At 31.3% G+C, this 26,015-nt stretch overlaps 1 protein-coding gene across 2 annotated transcripts in view; it reads right to left on the reverse strand.

The window, feature by feature from the left end:
• The window catches only part of LOC123716200 (nephrin-like), a 73,614-nt gene extending 49,112 nt beyond the window's left edge, over positions 1-24,502 (reverse strand). For both annotated transcript variants that reach the window (XM_045671819.1, XM_045671818.1), the window contains exons 1-3: positions 24,378-24,502; positions 17,666-17,829; positions 9,228-9,369 (exon numbers count right to left, since the gene is read on the reverse strand). In XM_045671819.1, coding sequence (XP_045527775.1) covers positions 9,228-9,369; positions 17,666-17,756 — 233 coding nt within the window. In that variant the 5' untranslated portion in view covers positions 17,757-17,829; positions 24,378-24,502. The remainder of the gene's footprint in view (positions 1-9,227; positions 9,370-17,665; positions 17,830-24,377) is intronic.
• Between the last annotated feature and the right edge of the window lie 1,513 nt (positions 24,503-26,015).

Genomic DNA, 26,015 nt, shown 5'->3' on the forward strand with positions numbered 1-26,015 from the left:
GACGCATGGCCAGCCATGGACACTCTCGCCATATTTTAGAGAGAGAGAGAACCCGGACGCATGGACGCCGCCACATACCCTTGGTATTAGTAAAATGTTGTATGGAATATACAACGAGACCTCCTCTGTTTCTCACAGAGAAAGCTCTGGCCGTCCAGGTAGTCTTCGTACGAAACAGGTGGTCAAAGCAGTAAGGGAAAGAAATCCTGTCCGAAAGTAAAAGATTTTCGAAAGAAGAACAAATTTTTTAAAAGAAGAATTCGCGTATTTGTAAAGGTAACTAAGGACTTGTAGCCTTTAAGAGACGTACTAGTAAGTTCTTCGCTGATATTTTAAAAAGAATATGGTGGTAAAACCGAGGCAACTACTGAAGCGGTACGCAAAGGCAGGTAACAGATTTTTTTTTACAATTAAGCAAGATTTTACGCTCTAAGGAAGCTTTCCAATTAGTCGACAGACTGTAACGTGGGCACTATCTGACTTCAGTGTGACTGAGTCATACTTTTGTTGAAAAATGTATCGAAACATAAGCACAAATGTATCGAGATACCATTCTTGAGAACGTAGTGAAGCCCCTTAACATCATTCCAGCAAGGCCCGCGGTTGGTCTACGCAGTTTTGGTTGGAAACGAACGTTTCGCGGACTTCATTAGAGATGAAGACTGGTCGTCGTCTAGTCCGGATCTTAATCAGCTGGATTACGATTTATGGTCACTTTTAGAGAGCTTGCTTGTCCCTAACACAATCCTTACGGTTCCAATTGGCAATGAAGAATTTTAACATGGAAAGAGTGCGTGTTTCTATTGTTATCTGGCTTCAACGTTTAAAGGACTGTATTGCAGCCAATGGAGACCATTTCCAATAAGCTTTTTATATTTTAAACTGTTTTATATTTATGTATTAAACTAATACACTGTAAAAGTAATAAATTTTATTTGCAATAAAAAAATTGTTTCTACTTTGTTTCAGTATTTATGGCTAGACTAGTAATACTGATTTTTTTTATGAAAACCAGAACTAATTGATCTTTATTGATTCTGGAAACTGTTTGGCCTAAGGTATATTTATTACATTTGACTGGCACTTTGAGTTTGAATATAAACACTTCAATATTTGAGCAGTGAACATTCGATAGCTTGAGGCCTGAATATTTGGCACCAAAACAGTGCTTGAATCGATTTGCATACAAAGTATAATACTGGTAAGAAATTTAAGTTAATAATTAATCAACTGTAATATTGCTGTAGTGTATTATATTTACTATTGGTTTATTATGATGTATATAACATTTATTATAATATATTATAACATATATATTGTTTTATAACTTTACACACGGTTGCCGTTTAGTTAGTAAAACCGAAAAAGGAAGTGATCAATTGGACATGTATTTATTTGAAGAAATTGTTTATTGATTTGATTTCAGGAATTGCTACTTAGAATTCTTCCATATTAGAAATAAACACGAATTTGACAGGTGTCGCGAGAATTTTAGTTCTTTAATGCGATCGTCCTGATTACAAAACCCTCTCCATAGGAACTTTTTGCAGCGAAGTTAAATCAGTTGACATCTGAATCATCGTTAGCAGTCCATTGATCGTAGGTATGGGTAGGTTTACATAATTTCTTTTATTGAAAATTTTAAAAATGACCTAGTTTGTGGTACCATACCGTAGTTGATGGTATGGTGTATTACTAACTATAACCAGTTAACGTTACAATATAGAAATACAAGAAACACAGAAATTTCAAAAGATGTTACCTTAAAAACCGCCTTTGAATATTCAGTGCACTTATTTATGCAGCTGTAGCGAGACACTGGACGCAGGCGTATTTTAATTATAGGATTTGCATCGTGTTCATTGACATACATTATATATATAACATGCGACGTAACACGGAACAATTTATTTTATTTACCCAAGACATACATATTAAAACCTTTTCATTATCGCTTTACCTGTTTTCAATGGAGAATTGAGAATATCAATTAAGAACACTGACTTGTGAGCCAATAATCAAAAATAATAGAATATAGTCACTTGTAATGTCTTTAAACGAGCATTATCAGATGTAATACAAACTTCTTAATTAGACTTGGTGATATGCTGTGTTTAGTTATGAATCGCAATAATATACTAATTGTTAACTAAAACTGAAGTATTTCGAAACCAATTAGACTGAGGGTCTTTTAAGGAGAAACTTACTAATTCTATAAGTTTGGTAACGCACTCACGAGCCTATTTTGTAAAATCCGCAATATGATTGTGGATGTATTGTATTTAACTAAAAATATGAACAATTCGTTAAAAGTGACAGCAATATCCGAAACTACGATCGATAAAACAGGACAATTCATTAAGTGTGACAATTGACTTGAGATTGAATCTAAAATTAATTATCGATTTATATTCCAATTGTCTATGTTTATACAGATACTATATACAGTTGTTGGTTAATACAATATAGTAAAATTTATATAAATCATATAATATTTTGTATAACTTTATAAGACGATTTGACTTATTGCATACTTAAGCTAATTTCATCTATGTAGAACAAAACGTTCATGCTCTTTTATGATTTTAAAAATTCATAAATTCTGCTAGCGGGGTGAATTTAATCGTTTCTGACAGCCACGCTGAATCGTATAGCTGTGGCGATCGTTTAAAATATGCAAGATTTTCAATATCCCTTATTATTTAACTACAGTTGCATGAGAGTTGTTTTTAAAGATAAGTGGGACTAGATGTAATGGCTCCTGACGGAGGCGGAGGGTATCCTAAGTGGTACACCAACATAATTGCTCTCGGGCTGCTCCGTTTGAGCAAATATTGGTAAAAAGTCGATTCCTTATCAGCTTAAATAGGGCTAATGGAACCCCGAATATAACTGATATTTTTGCCATCTTACTATTGATAATTTTATGGTTATAACTTTGTATTATCGTTATTTAAACACAATAATTGTTTATGCTAAACCAATTTAGACATTTTTTAATAATGTCCAGCATTCATTAATTTATATTCCAAATTCGCCTTTATTGCCGAAGGTAATTTGGCGTAGGCGGCTCTAAATTATTCACGTAACGGTGACGCATAATTATAGTGGATCGTGCTTGATTATAATCTCAATACCTCGTCACATTGATATTGCTGTTATAGTTGTTAGTTCAATTGTATCAATAAGGGTTGTGGTTATAAATGATAATATAAACTTGTAAAGTAAAAGCAGCTTTCTAGTGAATTGATATTTTCTACAGCTATATTAAACTGGACGAGTCAAAAGAGAACCAAGACGTTTTGTAATCAAGATATGAGTATATAATATGGTGAGTTACGTAAGTACAACGCAATTTAATAAATGTATATAAATGCGTTATTATGTAGTTATCAGTATGTTTACGAAAAATTATGAATTATCATGTCATATTTTATCGATTGTAATGTTAAAAGTTTCGGATTTTGCAATCTCTTTTTATCGAAACATTCCAATTTTTGTTATAAGTTAAAGGTCTCATTTAAATTGTGATCCAAAAATACAATACATATATGTGTATATAATATATATAAGTATATTGCGGATTTAAAAAAAAAATGCTCAAAATGTTAAGAGTACACGCGTGAATTCTCATATATTTTTGCCAATTTAAAGAGCCAATTTTAAGACCAGAGGGCTCGTGCCTGCGTCGCCGACCTTTAAGTAGTGGAACGCTCTTATCTTAAAATACCCTAAGTCAAAGTGGTTCGGAAATATAGTTACGAACTAATTGAACCGAACGCGGCACTAATTGGCAACATTTCAATAGATTATTATAATATCAAATAGATTTCTGGCAATTCGACAGACTATAACGGATCGACCGTTAAAGAACATGGGCATAAATAGTTATTTTTCACAGATTATTTATTAATTTCTGACGCAATTTACCGTTTTGGAGACAGCTAGAAATGGAAGAGGCGGTTAAATCTTCCACTGAGCAAGCGATCGAAAAAGAAGGAATAATAATTGACGTTATGTGGTGTACAGAGGAGCTTTAGTAAGCTCTTTTGTCAGGACTTCGAGACAGCATCCTCTAGGAAAGAAAACCATAAGGATGACCTTAATTATAAGTTCATGATTAAAGATCGTTTATGAATATGAAGCCCTGGAAATATAGGTTGTATTGGGTTGTGATAGACATTTTATTTTAAAAGCAAGGACGGACAGCAAGGTTGATTATATTAATTTATTTCATAACATAACATCAAAAATAATAAACATGAAAATGGTTTACCATAAATTATATTAAAATTTATTATAAATATAACCATCTGTGAACGACAAGCGGAAATAACACAAATAGTATATTAAAATATATATTAAAAATGCATTCAAGGAGATTGCCGTGTAAGATAAGTAAGAGTGTTTTTTGATCAATCTACTTAGTTTTAATTAAGTTAGTTCATGAAGTAATCCATCGCAATATGAAATGTATTTGAGCAGTAAATTTAAAAAAAAAACTTCGTTGCATCTCAGTTGCGCATACTGGGGATTCAAAGTTATTGCATCCTGAAGTTATAAATACGAGGATACTTTTAAAATTTTCATTACATTCGGCCATAAAAGTGGCCATTTTACACAATATATAAGAGTACGGTACTTCTTAGTTTAAATGAGATTTATGTGACAAATTTTACAGAATTATGCCTGCTATGGTAAATTTTACTGCAAGTGCTGAATTTTCATATGTAGAGCAAAACGCTTTGAAGTTTGGAGTGTTTTGTAATTATTATAGGATGGATAGTTTAACTTTAACACATTTAGTTAGACTCAAAATTACCTGTATTGTCTAAATACGCACGGCACTGGTGTAAAATTTATTACGAGTTATAACTTTTGTATCTTCTGCATTACTTTATCCGCGTGTACAATATATGATAATCAATATATTACAAGAATAGATATAATAAAACTAATGTTAAGTAGAGTATACATAATTTATACTCGAACTATTTGACAGGAATGTATAGAAAAGTATAATTTATAAAAGAAAAGTTTTATAATTTTCCTTAATTTATGCCTAAACGAGAGCTTTAATGGGCCCGTAATGGAAGGTGATGAAGGCCACAAAATGGATACCTTGTCTTGCTCAATGGTTTTTATAATATTATAAGATTTCTGTATTCATGTTAAAAAGTTTTCTTTTCTTAAATATTGTGAGTTTTTTGGGTAAAACATTATGTTAAACAGAAGGAAAAAAGCAAGAAAGAAGTGGCTATTTGATACCTTCTTGGTTCCTTGCATCTTTGTAACATGGACAAAAGTTGTTAATTTTAAATTGTTACAATAAAAGTTTATAATTGTTGTAAATTATACAAAGTAAGTGGTGATATGCTTGAATTGCTATGAATGAATGAAATGCTATGATGAATGTTATTCTCAGAACGAGGCCTCCTGGTAATTGTCCAACGGTTGGCGTAGTCTTGCTCTTTCAGGATTTTTGTAAACGTTTTTGAGATTCATAAGCATGAGGTAAGACGCATCTAAACTGAATAAATGTATTGTGATTTTGAAAAAATAAACTATATACAATATATTGTCTATTAGTTGTATCTATCACTTTAATAGAGTTGACATTGATAATTTGTTTAACAACATCAACTCTGTATGTACTAATAATTTCTGTATATGCTAAGAAGATTTTGAGTATCAGGATTCTTTTATTAACTTTCTTAATATTCATGCAAGTACTAATACAATATTTTTTAACCCGAATTTGAGTGCGGGGCTCTGAGATCTTGTCCGATGTATGTATTTATGTGCCATCATTATTCTATCAAATCCGAAATATGTTTTTATATTTAATTTAAACAAACTCCCCTTTAGTCAGTTGATATTCATTTGGCTTGAAGAAAATCCTATGTGACAGGCAATTCCAGTTTTTGTTAGACAGTGTGAAAACTATCGCTTAAGCGAATGCACATACAAATTTCTATAACAATGAGCTGTTTTCTGTGGTTTTAACCGCGTTAACGATGTCGTGTTTTACCTTTCGTTGGGAGATCGATTAACAAAAACACCATTTTTTTGTCAAATTAATATCAATCCTGTGCTTAATACCAAACAAAAACAATAATAAGTTTAATAACGCGTCGTCCAGCCCGATACAAAACAGTATTCCTGCAAAATAGTAGAAGTAGTAGTAGAATATTTAGAATCGCAGAAACAACTAAAGCAATTTATAAAATAGAAAGCCACTTTTTCTAGATTATGATAGGTTTATTGGATTTTGATATATGTGTGTTGCCATTTAAACGAACAGAACAATCAAAGCAATAAGATTCGGGTTTAAAATTACAGCTAGTATGAATACAGTACACAAAAGTAGGTCGGCCTATGCCGAAAAAAACATTCGCTCGGCTCGGTGACGTGTTTAGAAAAATTGTGAAACATAAAAAAATATTTGCAAAATCCCCTCGGAGTAAACATGGTTTTTTTATTATGTTTTCAATGCTTGATTAAAGTTTGGCACTTTTCCATAGGGCATAAACTTTTTTTTTGCTACCATGTAGGAAATCCACTCCATTATTATTTATTTACATTTAGTTATAGAAACCAAATAACATAATTCGTCAAAATAATAAAGGATTTGCATCCTGGTGGCCTTATCGCCAAAAAGTGATCTCATCAGGCTACCTTAGTAAGGAAAAAAACAAAAAATAAATATGATGAGTAAAGTGCAATAACTGCAAATCTTAGAAATTAAATAGAATTACCAACGTTACTCTAAAAGAAAACTAAAAATTAAACAGCTAATCTCACAGATTCATTTGTAATACAAAATAACAAGAAATACTAGAATTACAGAAGTCACTATTCAGCAGGATATGATATGGTTAAGAAATATTTATGTAGAAGAGTTGTAATCGTATGGATTCGGGCAGCCTATTCCACAACTTTATGGCGGAGAAAACGAATTGTCTATTTGCTAGTGTCTTTGCGCTATTATTTTCTATGTGAATAGCATATTTCAATAGAAAAAGCTGTCGTAAAAGAGATGACATCCTGACCTTAGTGTCAGATTTCTGTATCGTGATATATTTTTCTTTATAGACATGTCATAAGCCTGACATACTGTCGACGTCAGGGTCATAAGCATGCCAGTTTCCTCACGATGTGGTCGTACGTCCTTTCACATTGGCGTAGTCGTGATTCGGACGCATGATCTCTGAGTTCTGAGTCACACAAGCCATTACCACTGTTTGTAGAAGATTTAGTTACTAATTCTGCTTGGAGAGGATTTTTGAGCGAGGCCGATGAGCGATCAGATAGTAATAGATTAGACTTTAAATATCTAATAAAACACCCGTTGCTAGTATAAGACACAAGTTTGTAAGTCGTAAAAAAACCTTTGTTTCTGCATTTATAATATTCTCAAAATAAATAATAGTGAGCAGAAAGAGTTCAGCAAAAAATCAAACGAAATAGAAGCTTCAAGTCTAAATCCAAAGCGGTACATCTTGACCTGTTTTCACTGAACCCAAGTGAAGTATAGTGACGTGTTACTTGTTCGCCTATTATTAATGAGGGTGGAAATATTGACTTCATTCCTGTACGCTATTTACTAGTCGTTAAAGTTTAACGCTTCTTAGTACATCATTTTGAAAGAATTATTTGAGGAAATCTTTCTGCCTATATATTCATTTCTTTTTTAACAATTGGAAGCCTTGATAGTGAAGTTCAATTCTAAGGTCTGATTATCATTAGTAATTTATACTTTATTTTAAATTATCCAAATACATGTACTTGTGTATTAATAATATACATTAATTTCAATACACCCAATAAACAACCATAAATAGTATGTCTAACGCAATGACACATCAGTTCCAATCTAATAGATAATATGAAAATGATACGTAATGTAGATTTTTTTGAATTTTAATAAGAATTAGTAAAAAAAGTCAATTTTATAACAACGTAAAATAAATCTTAACTCTGGACAGTTTGAGCTGAAGGAACAATTTTTTGCAACTGCGATGACTCATAGTTAAGTTTGATCCACGACTTTTTGGTCACCCTGTATAATATTTATTGATAAATTTAATAATACAATACCTTCTTAAAGGAAGGCACAAAACTACCTAGCTTCCAGAATAAATAGTAAAGAGAGTTATGTAGACTGAAATCCAGTACAATGGTACACAATAGATTTTATTGTGTTAAAAATCACGCTTAATGTATAAAACAAAGTAGAACATTTATTTTTGCTTTCTAGAAATAAGCCTCAAATTAGAATTTCCATTTTTGAATTTTTTAACCCAAGCAAAATTCTACATTAGGCTCCAATATTGAATTTTTGCAGACAATACATAAATACTTTGACGGATTAAACCGGATCAACGTAAAAAAGTTGTGTATCCAACCTTTGATATTTAATGTCAATTCATGTTTATAAAGCAAAAGCTAATTTACAAACAAAAAATTCAATAGTGTAAAATTTTTGTACAAACAACAACTAGGCTTTGATTGATATTGCTTTCGGTTCGAACAATATTGTGACCGGATGACATATAGGGACATGTCGAAAATCTAGTTCTAGTTCAGATGTAGGCAACTCTATGGCTGAATGAATTAATCGATAATAAGCTGGATTTGATATGAGAGATTTCAGAATCTAAAGAAGAGATTAAGAGAGACTGGAATTATACCGTTTATGTATGTGCCGACTTACCGCTTTCAAGTTATAATATATAATTTAGAACATACCTATAGATTCATAAGTCTTAAGATAAATAAAATTGTAGGTTTTTAAGAAGATCCATCACACGTTGCCCTGTACACATACAAATAAAAATCTAATTATATAATTCATTATCAACTTGAACACACAAATATTTCATCAAAATCTGTCCAGCCGTTTAGGAGTTTAATTGCAAATATAATATAATGTGCATGTGGCACAGAAGATTTATGTATATACAAGCTATTTATTTGCTATTTAGATATAACCTAGATACCGACTGATTTGTGACTCTAAACCATACAGGGCCCGACCCAAACACATACGAAAAAGTTCCTTCAAATTGGTCCAGCCGTATAAAAGGAGTTCAGTAAAATACACACGTACAGTAGAATTATAAATATAAAGAAAATTTTTAAGCCGTTAAGTCATAAATAACTCCAAAAAATTCATAATTTTGATTGAATATTATAACTATTCCAAATTTAAACTTAAACTCTACCTGTAAATAGGCTTGCCACCGGTGTTCTTTCCGGCACGGAACCACAACACCATGTACACTCGGTCTTCATTGGCATCCGGTGTGACGTCACACGGCAAAGACGCCGTTCGACCCAGGACTGCGTCCACATCCACTGTTGATACTGTAATGAAGTAACACGGTCATTACCAATTTAAGAATTGTGTAGAATGATAATCTCCGAGGATATCTTATACTACAAAACCAACTTTGATAAACTTTGATCACTTTTCTACGTTGGAATATACGTCATGGTTAAGGGTCATATCGATGTGACAAAAATTTACAGGACAAATATAGCAACATACATAACAAAATAACTTGTAGTGTTGTGTGGCTTTTATTTGTTTGATAAGTTATATAATTGATTTAACTATCGTGTTTTGATTCATAATATTTACATCATCTATTAAAAGCTCCAGGACAGAATGCAAGTTGAATGTATGTAACAATTTTTCATTGTAATATTTCTCAGCACACATCGATAGTACCTAGAAATTATATTGCTTGTCGAACTAAGAACTACCAAGCAAGAACTAAATTGCAGGTTATTGTTTTGGCTTCATAAAGCTTGTAGATACAACTCAATTTCCGAAGCGTTATTAGTGTAATTGTTCACTAAAAGACCCACAAATTGTATCGCACGACTGAATGGTTTATTTTAATATTTTGAAGAAAAAAAAACATGTGTGTGTACACGCGTTAGAAGTTATACTTCTTTGGCGTAACAAGATTTTTTTTAACATTCGCCCTATCTACGTTTGTAAAAATAATTAGGAGGTATTTAATACTTTTTAAAGTTTTATTATAACGCATTATCTAGTTATTAATAATAAAGTTTATTTAAATATCACACAAATATATATAATTAAAGAAATTGACATTTTTTATATTAAAATGTTTTTCTCGCATCAGTTTTCCCTAACGCGCCAAAAGAAGTATAACTTCAAAAAATATAACCTATGTTTGCAGAACTTTTGAAATGGTCCAGAATTAATCCCATTGTTTCAAAAATACAATAATTGCTCTTCATAATATTTGATTTGATTTTTGAGAGAACAATCGTTCGTTCTGTCTTTAAAATATAGATTTACTATAGGTATTATTGTAAAACTTAAACTGCATTATCTTGTTAGTTACCACGTGCTTTTTTTTAAAACGGTAAGAATCGAAATGGAGCCATTCATATGCCAATAATGTCGCTAAAAATGGCTACGACATAAATATGTATTTCCAATATCAAAAACACTTATCGATAGAAGAATTAAGTGAATATCGCTGTTTCGTTGCCAACGCGCTTATTTCTTTCACGATAAGAGAATATAAAGATGAGCAATATTAAAACGTCTCATTCATATCAAAATAAACCTATTTTACGGGGACTGTCAACGTGTTCAAGCTGATTAATATCGTCATCGTTCATACTTACTTGGACTTTTCAATTTGCTTCCTAAAAGTAAAAGAATAAAGATATATTACGTCTTTGTTTTAAAAGAGCCATCCTGTAATACAGGAGGTAAGAGATTTGGTATTCATTTGATTTTAGTAAAATTAAATTGTACGAAACAAATTGTTCAGCGTTGACATACTCGTAGCATAAAGGTTAATAAACAAAATATTTGATTACATATGTTTTTGATGTTAATACTGTTAACGTTACGCTTTTATGAATAATCCAAAAGGTAACGTCAAACAACGTTTGACTTACCGGAGCCCACGATGTAATAAAAAGCAATGTTACCCTAGCTAACAACTCATTCATACAGTATACAAAAGCTAAGTAGTAATTGGTAGTTAGTATTTCAAGCCAAAACGTGTTCTGTCTTAAATATTTTTTGAAGCAGCAAATGTCTACAGTGCATCGCAACGCGTTCTTATATTAAAGCCATTTAATTTTAGGCCACGTTTACTCAACGGCAATCACAACTGAGCGTGGCTCGGATTGAAGGGCAGTTTCGTTTTGTTTTTCCTAGCAGTCTTATCTAGTTTGGGGATGTGGTTGGGCTCTCTTCGAAGAGGATACAATTGTATCATCAATTATTTTACTTAATAGATGTGTGGCCTACATAAGGCTACGCGTAGACGTGCTCACAGTTACTAATTGTCTTATTAGGTAATTTGAACATAATTCCGATTCGTTTTTGAGATGGGAAGGAGTTTAAGTATTGAACAGGATGGAATATAATGGGTGAAGAACGTGAGAATAACGTCGTTTAGGAATCGGTAACCAGCCTAGCCGCTTACGGAACGCAGGGATATGGTCGTACTTTCTTAGACCGAATATAAATCGGATAGAGAAAATTTGAAAACGATCCAGTTTATTAAGCAATTCCTCGTTTAGATTGGAAGAGCAAGAATCGGCGAAGTCCAGAAATGGCAGATGGAGAGGACTAGACGTCGAAGGATACTGGAGGCATCGTACAATTTGCGGCTATCTTAATTACATACATACACAATACAGCGGATAAATTTTGATCAAGTAAAACCCCCAAATTCTTTACTGTACATATTAATAAATTATAATATTTAAATACACATCGTTGATATATTTGTTAGGTATACTGGCCCAATCAATTCTAGTCGTGAAATAAGGGCTGCCAATAATTATAACTTTACTCTCGTTGGGATTTGAGACAAAATGTTTATTCCAGTTCCATCTTAGCCCGCTCATATTTAGTAGATCGTATTGCTTGTGGGATTTCATAGAGACTTGATTGAACGTAGATTTGAAGATCAGCGGGATATAAATGAAAATTAGTTAATAGACCGGAAGTTAATATAAATAGCAAAAAGAAGTGGAGAAAATACGCCACCTTGCGGAACGCCAAATTCAATCAAACTCCACCAAGACATGCAATCGCTTATCTTAATGCACTGGCGGCGCCCATTAAGATAGTTAGAGAACCAGTTAACAGCATGAGAAGAAACATTAATAGACGTAAGCAACTCCAAACTGAGCATTGTTTGCATTCAGCGTTTGGCTTCAGCGTGCGACTCTCATGCCTGAGGTCGTAGGTTCGATCTCCAACTGTGCATCAATGGATTTTCTTTTTTTGTGCGCATTTAACATTAGCTAGAACGGCGAAGTAACCCAAAAAGACGACGGCGTGCGTCAGGCACAGAAGGCTGATCACCTACTTGCCTATTAGATTAACAAATGAATCATGAAACAGATTCAGAAATCTGAGTCAAGGACCTCCTAAGGTTGTAGCGTCATTGATTTTTTTAAGCAACCCCATTAGAATTTCAAAGTTTATTCTATTAAAAGCGTCGCTGAAATCTAGCAGTGTGAGATTTGTGAATCGATGTCATGTGGTCCATGCCTTTTCGAATAATGTGAGCAACCAAGCCGTAAGCCGAGCAACCGTCGAAAATATGTAAAAACACATCAAATATCGTCATATTTTCTGTAAATAGAAGCCGTCCATTTCTCAACAACCTTTGACCTCTACAATAACATTGGATAGAGGCGTAGGGTCACTAATATGATTTACAACGAAACATTGTTGTGTTAAAGAAATATAGAGCAAGTTTCAGACTAATTTCAAGTTTTCTTTTATATTTGAATATAAATGTAATATTATAAGTATCTGAGAGTTTTAATAACCTGCCTCTTTGGCTTAGAACTTTGATTCTAGGGATAATAGTGTTTTTATATATTTAATTATTATTGTGATAACAAGACGTGATACTTCGTAATTTATCAGGTGTAGAATTAAAAAGTTATGTTAATAATGAATAATAGATTTAATGTATCAAATAATAAAACTTCAGTTTTTTTTTAAATTTTAACTTTTTTAAAGTACGCAACGCATATATCGTTAACATAACTGTTCCAGTTTCGTGCACTATAATTATAGTATGACTATAATTTTTTTACATAATAAGATATGTTTTTATACTTGCCATAATTTATGCTAGTTCAATAGCAACACGCAAAACAGAAACTTTAAACATTAACGAATTTAATAATTCAATTTCATTGATATAATTAAGTTTTCAATAGTGTTAAACCTAATGTATAGGAAATATAAATTATATTAAATTAAAGGTTGTAGCGTAATGTACAGCTATAAGGTTAAGATTGTGTCGTGCTTGAGGGCACTAAAGAATTGTTCCACTCATAATTGCGGTAGGATTGGACTGACATGCAAACATTAATAATAGTTAGATTTTTATGTTTTTCGTTTACAGACACGCATGAATGTGGAATGTAACGCATTCTACATTATACGTAATAATGATAATTATTATGATATATGTATTAATTCCAAGTCTACATTGTCAGAAACCAAAGCTGGTGAGCTGTGACGATGACAGGACATTCATCAGATTCAACGATTCCAAAACAAAGTGCTCAGAGGAATAGTCAATGCTCCCTGGTATATTTGCAATAAGGACCTCCATCGAGACCTTAATGTTGAGGGCGTCGCCTCAATAATAAAAAAGACCGCTGAAGCCCACGAACACAGACTCCAACATAACGTGAATGTCGAGGCTATTCAACTCCTTGACACCACGGGCCTAGTGAGACGACTGAAAAAGACAAAATCATTTGAACTAGTGAATTAGTGATAGTGCACGTTAGTGTTAAGTGTTAAACACTTAGTGAAAAACAGAATAAAAGAACGTAGTGTCTTCACTTTAATATAGACTGTAAGTAGTGTTAATGGAAACTGTCTTTTATTAAATATCCTTATAAGTGAATTACATTAGATTTATATTACTTATTAGTCTTAAAGGCTAGATTATAATCTTATATGATGTCTTAGTAAAGACATAAAGACCTTAACTCTTTACAGTGTTACCGTGTAGTCCTTAACAACGACCTACGTAAGGGCGACGAAGCCTTCCCAATCAAAGTTCAAAGTAAACTGTGCTTCATTTGTTATTTTTATAACTCATCTAAAAATCTAATAGAGCATATTTATAATACTTTATAGATGAAATATATTATCATTATTAAGTGCATAAGAATGAATTTTATTCTCTATATATCTTTACGTAAATATAATTTAACAAACTAATTCATGCCAATTTATTTGAAATAATCTGATAAACTTGAAATCAAAGTTAAAGATGGTTTGTAGTTGGAAAAAATTAAATATAGTATAAAATGACAGATAATATTTTTGTCTTAATAGCACTGAAAGTTATTTATAAACTATATCGTTCATTTTTAAGAAAACTCAATGGGTTTATGAAATAAGTTAATACTTTAATTAGTGTTTCTTGTCTACTTTTAAAATAGATTTTGGAAGAAACAATTCTTAGAAAAATATATAAAAGATAAACATTAATTGCTTTAATAAAAACTGGAAAGAACATTTTAAAACGCAATTTCTCTCAAGATCCATAAACAATGCTCACTAAATAGACACTAAACTGAGGACTGCGAGGAAGGCTCTTACGTCTCCCGTTCTCTCAATATATCATGTTTTTTCCCTCTTAGATATACGAGCTACGTAGCGCGTGACAGCTTTCTGTGGGCAATATTAATAAAATTATTGTGGGGACACGTTAGAGCGTGACCTAGCCGGTTCGCATGTCCTACTTCGGAATTAGTTGAACTACATTTAGTGAACTTGATATGATTTCTGTAGGAAAAGTGTTGATATCATAACTTTTTTCTCTTTAAATCATAAAAATAAATAAGGAAGTATGAATAACACGAGTACTAAACATTTAAATTATACTTACACGCAAATTTATAACATTATTTACTCAACCTGGCGTTTTTTTTGTTTAACAGCTTTTTGCTTTAGAAACGTCGAGTTATAAAATAAGTTAGTAGTTAGTATAAAATTAGCAATTAAATTGAACTATTCATCTTTTAGTTTGTTGAAAATATTGGGTACTATTAATACGAATTCGTCAATTATGTTTTTGCAGTATCACTACTTCAATTGAATGAGCTTATTAACGCTCACATTTGGATTCATTTGTCACGATGAAAATAATCGAATGGTGAATACTTTTCCGGGTGCTTGCTCGTTGATTAGATTTTTACCGAACACCATCCATCGTACAACCACAAAAGGTCGTTCGGTGAAGCTACGTCCGGTTCCGATTTTCCATTCGTTTCGCTGTCCAGAAATTTTCGCAATAAAATTAATCGCTCCAATAAAATCGAAGTAGAGTATGCATGAGCACTTTTTAATTGGATCCAACTTTTTTTACCGACAGCTAAATCAAACTTGACTGTTCTTTTGAATCAAGACGCTAACAAAGTGGTTTAAGTTTTCTGTTTCTTTAACAACTTCGCTAACTATTTGTATTCAGTTATAACTTTTAAGTGCCACACCTACTAAATAGAGTTATTATACTTTCATTTCAATATAAAAAAAACTGTCTTATGTTGGGCAATAATAGAACAATTCATGGGCTTTTTATATTTACTTTTAAATGTGTAGTCTGTATTTCGAGTCTGACGATTGGAGCGGTTTGTACTTGTCCATTTATTCGCAGGGGTCCTTCCCGAAGAGGTGAAAGTTTCCAGGTGATCTAAGCATTACTCGCTCAAGATCCGTAAATAGGTAAGGAGGAATCAAGGTATATGCAAAAGAAGCTCGTACATTTACTAAATGAAATCAAGAGATGTTTAATTCTTTGTTTAAGTTTATTTAGTAAAACTTTTCGGTAAATTTCAATGAATAAACATCTTTTTAACATCACATTAAACATATTTGATTGAATAATACTTCATATTTTTCAGAAGAGATTTACGATTCGCAGTAACTTTTAATTGACAGGCGAGCTCCAAAAGCGATCATATTATATTTTGGAAACATTTATGATTCTTTTAACTGTAGCAAAAAATATACAATTCATCATTTACCAGGTTGCCAATTAAAGTGAGCAATTTGTTACGTATGAACGCAAATTTTACAATAAAAATCAGGAAACCATGGGATACAGGAAACCGGACATATCGATGTATACCCCAAATTAATTTTCGTAGCAATCGCGTTTGATACCTATTGTGATTCCCACTTGATACAGTTCGATTTTGTTTAATTTAATTGCGAATGCAAGATTAGATCAATTTGTGTTATAGACCCTAGATTGTGCTAATGATATTGACTTCTTTAATAGATTTATAAATACCGTGTCCTTCGAAGTCTACTAATTTTTATGAATATTTTTATATTTTTATGTAAATCTGACTAGAGTGAAAAGAGACAATCATATTTTGTTTTCTTTTTAGTTTTTAATGGCTTTTAATTATTATAACTCTTAATTTTCAACGTTCCATTCCAGATTTTAACTATAAGAATAGTACTATAATGGTAATTATATGGCAAAACGTTTACAAGTTATTTTTAAAAATATGATGACCGTCCGGTTAGTAACTAGTAGGCTAAGTAGTAAACGCACGTGGTGTGAAAGAATTAAAATCGGAGTTCCATTCCCGGCGAGAATTATAGTTATTAGTGAAGGACTGGACAGGACATAAGGCCAACCTGTTTGCCAACCTTGATACAAAAATGTGTTTGCCGTATCAGGTATCACGGAATATATATACGTATATAATAGCAGCATATTACCTAATAATGCATATACCTTTTCATTATAAATGATTGTAACAACTTAAAATTACCGTTGTCTCATTACAAAAGAAATAAACTCGTATACCATTGAGACTCTAATGAGAGAATAAAATAAGAGAAACAATAGAGGAAATAACTGAGTCACGAGGCGCTAGTTAAGAATAATTAAGACAAATGCCTGACAACCCCTTAACTTCTGGGTTCCAAGCGCTGGTTCCCACAGGACCGCGGTCTTTCACATATTTACTTTTTACTCACTTTGTACTGAAATAAGTTTTAAAGAGTAGCAAGCCTTTATCTTATAGTTGTCGATGTTTAATGCTTATTATATAACATGGAGCAGTGTAGGCCTAGTGGTTTCAGCGTGCAACTCTCATCCGAGCCCGTCGTAGGTTCGATTCCTTGCTGTGCAACAACTTTCTATCTATGTGTGTATTTAACATTCGCTTGAAAGGTGAAAAAAAAACGGCTTGTATTGGACCAAAAAGGTACAGGCTCACCTGCTTGCCTTTTAAATTGACAAATAATCATAAAAAAGATACAGTAATCTTAGGTCAAGACCTCAGACTAGGTGTTAAATGTTTTATGTAACGATTATAATATTTTAGTATAATTTAGGAGGCATCAATCAAAATTTTGATCTTAATATACTTTATAAGTCTTTTAAAGGGTAGGTTTTCTCGGGCCTGACACACGTCGATATTTGTATAATTAACCAACAAAACCATTTATTACCATACATAGCCAGGATTCATGCGAAAGAAAATATGGGCTGCAAAAACATACTAGACATCTAAAACTTAAAAAATATTTGTAAATTATTTAGAAATATCTCCTCCATGATCAAGTCTTACTACTTAAAATACTCACCAAGATCCTCTGCATCTTCACTCCACTCTCCCTCCTGAGCCCAACAGGTAGTGAGCACCACGAACAACCGAAACCACTTGACGGTACACATTGTTACATTCCCTGACGCACTCACATAACTACTGTTTCATGTTCGTTGTATCACACCGCATTTCGACTGTAACCTACATAAATATTTGTAAATTAAATTTACTATAGATATATTGAAAATCGGTATTAACTTTATTAGTGAACAATTTATTAAGAAATAAAACTTTTAATACGCCTGCGAGTCACCGTTCCGAATATTAATGATCATTCAATTGTCCCGATAAAAGCTTTAAAAAGACAACTAAACTGTCGAACTCAGTTAACCTCCATCAAGGTTCGACGTATGTTACGTTTTGCATACATGAGTAAATAACCTCTTTAATCTCGATATATCCGGACCCTATTCGGAAGGTTATGGCATAAAAATGGACTATACAAAAAAAAAATATTTCTCGATTATGATTATAATTCGATTATATTATTATGATTATAATTCGGTCAAACGGAAAGGAAAGTTCGAGTATCAATCCTTTATTGTCCGCTAAATTAAACTTAGAAACGTTACTTTACTTTAGCATAGCTGAATATTATTAAATTTTTAGGAATGTATGACACAAGACGTAATGTACTAAATCTAACTTTTCTGTAAATCAATTTAAAATAGTTTTGTTTTAATTATAAGCTAAAGATGTAATAACTATGTTTATAAATATTATGAATACTAATTTAAAACATATACTTTTTTATTAACAAAAAGTCTTTCCGTGTACGTTTCTAATACGCTCTTTACGAAACGATATTTGCAAAAAACATATTGTATATTCCTTTACAAGAGCTATTTTAAATTATCCCAGCTCACTGGTGTAAGCCTTCGCAAAGAATAGGTTTATTTATTGGCCAAGTTTGTTTTTGACCGCCTCACGTACATTATAGGGAACCTTTCCAATACGGGATTGCCAATCGCTATTTTGATCTTATATGTTATTCAGTAACTTTCAATCTTATGTCTTTGATTTTGCCATACAATTTTAGAAATATATTTTCATACTCGCTTTCATTGCTTTTTGTATAATTGGTTTAATGGAAATAGGTACGGACTGAAGTTACTTTAATGAAATTGTTTCAGACGTTTATCATTAACAATTTTAGTAAATTTCTATAGATTAATTTATATAACTTTAAGTCTCTCTTTCTGGGAGTTTCTATCTCCTGGAGTGAGTACAGCTATAAAGACAAAATTTTAAGTATTTTTTTATTATAATTTCCCTTTTTTTCTCACAGTGGTTGCCTGGAAGAGATCGCTCGAAAGCGATAAGGCCGCTAGTTGTCCTCCTTTCATTTTATTATGTTCAATTTTTATATTGTAATGCAACTTAGTGGTAATGAATCATAAATAAATATTTATAAATATAACGTTTGTATTTTAAAATATGTTCAATAAATTATAATATTCGTATAACCTTAAAGGTTCGATATTGACGATCTCGAAATACCCAGAGGCCAATGCTGTGGAAAGACCTTTTTTGGCTGAACGGTACTGCTGAATCTTTTATTAGCTTTGTGAATGGATGACCAGTTGACATAACCATCGTAGACATCTGTTGTGATATTACGCCATATTTCCTAGGGTCCTTCCGCCTCATTCCGTCGATTTAGAGCCTGGTACCAACATTTTTGTGCACGTGGAATAGTTTTATACGTGTAGAGGAAGCTGAGGCAGCGAATATGAATGTATTGTGTGTCATCAGAAAACTTGTACTATCGGGAATTCGATATTGGTGGGTTTATTCAATTGATTTTCGCATCGCCAATTTTTTGATCGTGCTCATTTATGTGTGTTTAATTAATATGTAAAAATAGTAGTGTGGTAATGGTGTATGGTGTAATGGTAATAAAGGTGACTTTAATATGACATTTGGTTCGTGGATGGTTGGCAAATCATGATAAGTTTGTTTTACACTTTAAAAATTTACTAGTATTTGTATTGATCTTATCATTTATAAACTTTTCCTATGATCGTGTAATCTTTTGAGTACCTACGAGATTCTTAGATATAAAACAATCGAAAATTAATATTTACCACGATATATTTTGAATTATAATTTGTCGTGTTTTTAATTAATTTTTAGAAAATATTTGCGTATTTCTATTTATAGTTTCTAAAACATTACTATTATTTATATTGGCAACCAAACTAAACTGCAGTTAAATGTGATAAATGGATTGTATAACTAGTTCCGATTCACTCGGTCGATATAACAAACCTAAGTATTTCCACAAAATTAAGTAAAGAATATTTCCTAAATCAACTTCATCGCTCCAACGATGGTTAGTCAAGACATTCTATAGACATTTTTTAGCTCGTTTAACACAGTTACAGCATCTTTTGTAAATGGCTGGAATTCTTTAAAATATGCTACAGTTGGCATTTTCAGAATTATAACGACGCAATGAAAGAGCGTTGTAGCGAATATTTCCCTTTGAGTTCAAAAGTGACGTTGAAGTTAATTTTGAATTGAATATTAGCACAGATCGTATACGTGGAATTTCTTGAATAATAAAAGAACAAAGGACATATATTGTGGATATAAATGTTCCCTCGTTCAATCATTTTGGGGTAAGTGGTTTATCTCTAGTAGGTCTAATGGTAGACGTAAAATGTTGTATATGGCTTACGTATACGTAAGTATGACAGTAACTACCTTATACATAAACATTCAAATCAGTTTTATTGTAGTCTTTTATGTGAATCAGTTTTTCATATCTTCGTGTCAAATTATATTTAAGCGATGAAAGAGACATCTGACACTTTAATAAATAAATCGGCTTACGAGTATTGTAATATTTATTTATATAATAGGTTAGTCTCTCACTAGAAACCGCTGTTATGCACTCAAAACAATTGTAACTAATATAAAAATTTGCATTTGCATTTGCAGAGGTTTTATTATTATAATTGAAGTTAGTTAAAATGACGGTCCTCTTACTTATAGATTAAAATTATATTTAATTAGATATTATAAATGGCATGTTTTTATTGTAGGCTATATTGTAAGAGATATTAAATTCCTTCTAACTGAGAAATAACTATTACGTTTTCATATGATACAAATGGTTCGTAAGTTAACTCTTAACATACTTGAAGTTATGAAAAGAATCCAAATAACGATAACGATTATCGTATAAAATTTCCAATTTGTTTTTTTTTAGTTAATACTAAAATTAGTGTAATTTACCTGTGAGAATTTAGAAATATCGATGACGAATGTCTTATTTTTTTTACATTTCTTCACATTGTGAACGTGGCCCACGAAACATTACCTTTACATACGATTTTTAATTTGAAATTGTCTGGGCGATTCACGCGGTATGCAAGCACGGTCATCGGTTGAGTTCTGTCATTTATAAGACATAAACTAAATATGCCTAATTATCGATATAATAAAATAAGTTTTTTGACGAAACATTTTATTCCCCTGAATCCATCCTACAGCTACTTAATACAAAGTGGTTGGTTGGTTGCGTGTTTTCCCTCAGTAATTTTAGTGCATGCTCATACCCATTGCTGATAAAGGTTAAACGTGTGTTTTCTTATGTATGTATTTTTCATAATTATAGTTAATTGATTTAAGATGTGGTGATCAGGACCATAATATGATAAGTGCAGCTCCTTATAAGCAATTATTATAAGATTTATTACTTGGCGAAACAAATTGGCGACAGAGACTTCTTTTGTTTGATTTGAGATCTGGCAGTAAATATTAATTTAGAAACCTTGTAATGACATTCATGAGTGTACATTGTGTTATCTTTATGAATAAATTATATGTTATTTCATTTGTTTAAACATTTTGTTTGAAACGTTTCAACGACATGTTTGTCATATAATATTTAATGATTAGGATTCAAATAAAAAAGCAAATTTAGCTGTTTTCTATTCAATTAAATCGGAATAAATGCATATATTAAAACTGTCCGAATGTTAGATGACAGACCCAAAGCATCCCTTACCCATCGAAGTTATCTCCCTGGGGTGTAATTAGAATAAAAGAGTGTTAAACTTTTGTCACAAAATGATACGCAGTTCTCTTGGGGTATCTGTACAAACTTATGACAGAATATTTAAGCTTTTGGAAAAGAGAAAATCAGCTCGGTACTAGGGACCACCTGGGGGATAATTTTGCTTTTTGTTTAGTATTTGGAAACAACAAAGTGACAATACTTTATATTAATACTTCGACGTGGTATATTTTCGTTACTTACAAAATAAAATAAATAGATTTTGCACAATCAAGCGCCACTCGGGACTTCTTTCATTTATTCACAAAGATTTATTTCCCCTAGATTAGCATTTCTCTTATTTATGCTAATGTAATTTTAATGGCACCAGCTTTTTCGACTAATTTCATTTAACGAAAAAAGTTGGATTTTGCTTAAATCTTGAATCATTAAAGGGGCTTAGGATTACGCGTTAAATTTTAATTATCGATTAAGTAAAAATTATAAGCGTAATTAAGGGTAAATAATCTCTGCTATGAAATTAGCGCTTAATTTAGCAGAATTTAAATCTCTTAATCCCTTTAGGGAAGGCGGTTATTTCGTTGCTAGGAATCTTTTCCTCATTCCGGATAAACATTTTTTTCTTTTCATTTTCTTCCCTCGGCACAAAGTCAATACGTCTATTTAAAGTGTTCGAATTCGTATTTCGAAAAAAGAAATTGAGTTTCATTCTGACGGGTAATAGAGTTCAAAACATTGTATCCGCAGGCTGTAATTTTTTTTTACTCAAAATATTTGTGTTCGTTTTTAGTGCGTTAAATTATGTAAACCCCAGTGCCAATGGTTTTTAATTTTTATAAACAAGAATACAGGAAGTTAAACATGCGATTACTCAATGATTATACTAGTGTAATGAATTCAGTTGGCGCTAATTATGATAATAAATATTCATCTATTATTAGATATTTAAACAAATTAATTAAAACTTATTACCGGATATAAGTGCGAATTTATATAATTATTTAATGTTGATAGATAGTTATAATATATACACAAATAACATAACAAAAAAAAAATCACGAATACATTAACTGTTTTCTTATTTTGTGTGCTTATTGAGTTGTTGATTACTCATATCAGTCAATCAACCAAAAAAATAGATATTTAAAAGTTTATGAATATATTATATATATATAAATGATATTGTATATAAAGTAGATGTGTTGACTATAAGTAATAATCGATTTTTAAAGTTATATTGGCAAGAATATTTTAGTTATAATAACTTAAAACCTATAGTACTTACAAAATTGGTCAGAGGCTAGTCCCCAAGCTAAGAAAAGTTCGTCTTTATTATAGGAGTATAGACTGCCTCCTCAGTGTATGTATAAATGCTTAAAACTTTAGGAATAATAAAAATACATGCAAATGAATTGAAGTAAAAAAGTCTGTTGTATTTATATTTTAAGGGAGACAGCCTTTATTACGTCTTGTCAACCAAACAACGTTTATTAGAAATTTCATCAATACAATATAACTTTACCTAGCATAACATATTAAACCCAAATTACAAGTAACACGAAAGAATTTTTGACATTAACTTTACTAACTTGAAACGAGAAAGAAATTCTGCTAAGTAATTAAATTATTTTGTTTGTATAAACCTGGTTTCTTAAGTATTTCATATATATATCTTTTCACATTCTGTCTTATCTGTGTCCTATATCATTCATAATTTGTAAAGACAGACAGAGTACTTTTGCAAGTTCTACGATGTGACAACTGTCTGACAGTCTGGATAAACAATATAGAATTTAGTACAGTGGTTTATAAATTTGAAATTTATTTAAAATAAGACAAAAGAATAAGTCTAATTTTTAAACAATAGCTTTTGATTAAAAAGGTTTAATTATATTATGTCTTAGAAATTTTGATTACTATGATTATAATTTTGTCGTTGACATATATAAACTTTGATTATCCAATTAAATTAATTTGGAAGAAGAATAAAAGATAATATTTTACGTTATAATCTCTTAAGTATGTACCTAACTAACAAATTTTATCCTAAATTTAAAATAAATTATACTACCTTACTCTTAACTAACCAGTAACTGGATTTTAATATGCATTTTTATGATTTTTAATGATTTCATACTAGTCGATGAATAATATAGCTGATATTCGTAATATGGTATAATTTTATGCAAAAACGGAAACTCGTGTCGTAATGATTATAATATTAATTAACCGCGGTTTAAAATAAATTTCAAATGAATATTGCATTTAGTTATTTTTTTCTAAATAACATTGCAAGCAATATTGTAAATTTTAAGTGTTAACTTTAGTGTAACCAATAATGTGAATTGCTTTTAACTGATAAAACTTCATGGATATGTTTTATTTTCATAGCCTTGCCATGGGTGAAGACGTTGTAACTAATTATGTTTATTTTATAGTTGATAATTCCTTTCATTTTATTGATAAAAATACATTAGGAACGAATGTTACATAGTTACAATAGATACTACTGAGTAAATGATTCAAAAAAATCCTCCACAGGAATTATTCCTGTCATAGGAAAGGCTATTTGAAGCTTCGATATTATTAGTTCTTAATAATATTAAAAAAAACACAGTTTAACTTAGACTTTTCGTACAAAATAATACAATTGTCTACGTACTCACAAATAACAGCGCAACTTTAAAACATTAAAGCAACTCAAATATTTTTTATTAATCCTTTTTTGCACAATATAAATGTCACAAATCACATCATGAAGAATCGCGGAGAACGCGCGTTTCCAGCTTTCACGCGCAACCGTCCACGCCGAAACGACATCCCGTACTGAGACGGCATTGGACGACGGTTTTCAAAGGTGAGATTCCGCTTTCGGTCTTCATCGACTATTCACCTCTCACTCCTCAATTCGATTCTAAAGAATTTTTATTTTACGAATGTTATTGAGTTTTTTTAATACAATAAAAAGACACAGTCAATAAATAGGAGTTGAAATTGTTTATATGAAATCCTGTATAGTCTTTGGATATTTTCCATCTATTTTTGAAAGCTTGAATGAGTGTTGAACATTTTATGATTTTCGTATAATATATATTTGTTTATTATATCTGTTAATTTTTGTTCTGAAGGACCATTATAATAATATAGGTATATTGAATGTTAAAGCACTGTTGAATGCACTGTTAAAGCTATGTTATCTCGGAGAATGCTGATGCAACTATAGACTAATGGGATCATTGGTTGTTGTACTTTTTAACTAAAATGAATCTGTGTTATCTAACTGGAATAAAACGTAATTATTAATTTATTACATATATTTAAGAGTAACAGTATACAACTATTATCTTACAACTTTTTTTCTTGCCTCATCAGGCCTACCAAATTACTCATCCAGTTGCCTATGAAAGTTTTTTAATCAACTTCAACTTAAGCCCGAAAAAGAGAGTACCAATTCTCAAAAGGCCGCGATCAGTCTGACAGACTTAGAAGCTTTCGTAGCATGGGCAGAATCACTTAACATCAGGTGAGTGTGTTTCACGTTTGCCCTGTTTTATAAAAATATTTATCAAAATTGGCGGGTAAACATTTACTAATCGTTCAGCCCGTGTCGATGTATGTTGGCGACGTAAATTCAGTGAAGTAAACAATACAGATTTATACAAAGAAAAGCGAACAGAAAACAATAATGTACAGTTCGTTTAACACGCTCTAGCCGTTGTTGCTTGTATTCTGACAAGTATAAAACTGGTTTTAACTGGTAGATAAAGTTATTTTTAACTCCCCATGTTTGTGTCTTGTTTCGAGGGATGGTGTGATGAGTTTTTTATTATCTTTATATTGAATTAATACTTCTTTTGGCGCATTAGGGAATAATGATGAGATGTATTAAATACCTTTTATCTATGGTTAGTGTAACGTACAATAAGGCGAAAGATAAAAAATTAAAAAAAGATTTTTATCTTGTTACGCCAAAGAAGTATAATTTCTAACGCGTGTATATAAGTACACACACATGTTTTTATCTCTATATAAATATTTATAAAGACAGAATTTTTACCGCATTTCCCTAAACACTACAGTTATAACTTAAATTTGGATGTGGAATAAAAATGGGAATTATAGATTGTATTGTGATGACTTCTACTTTGAGCTTGGATAATAGGTTAAGACAGTATATGATTGTAATTTACAATAATAAAAATTATAATAAAGAAAATACATATTTTATAAAACAAAACGACGGACGTGAAAATATAAATATAGACCAGAAACAATAATTTTCCATTTCCAACGTCACTGA

This window comes from Pieris brassicae, chromosome 11 (assembly GCF_905147105.1).
Source record: "Pieris brassicae chromosome 11, ilPieBrab1.1, whole genome shotgun sequence".
NCBI lineage: Eukaryota > Metazoa > Arthropoda > Insecta > Lepidoptera > Pieridae > Pieris > Pieris brassicae.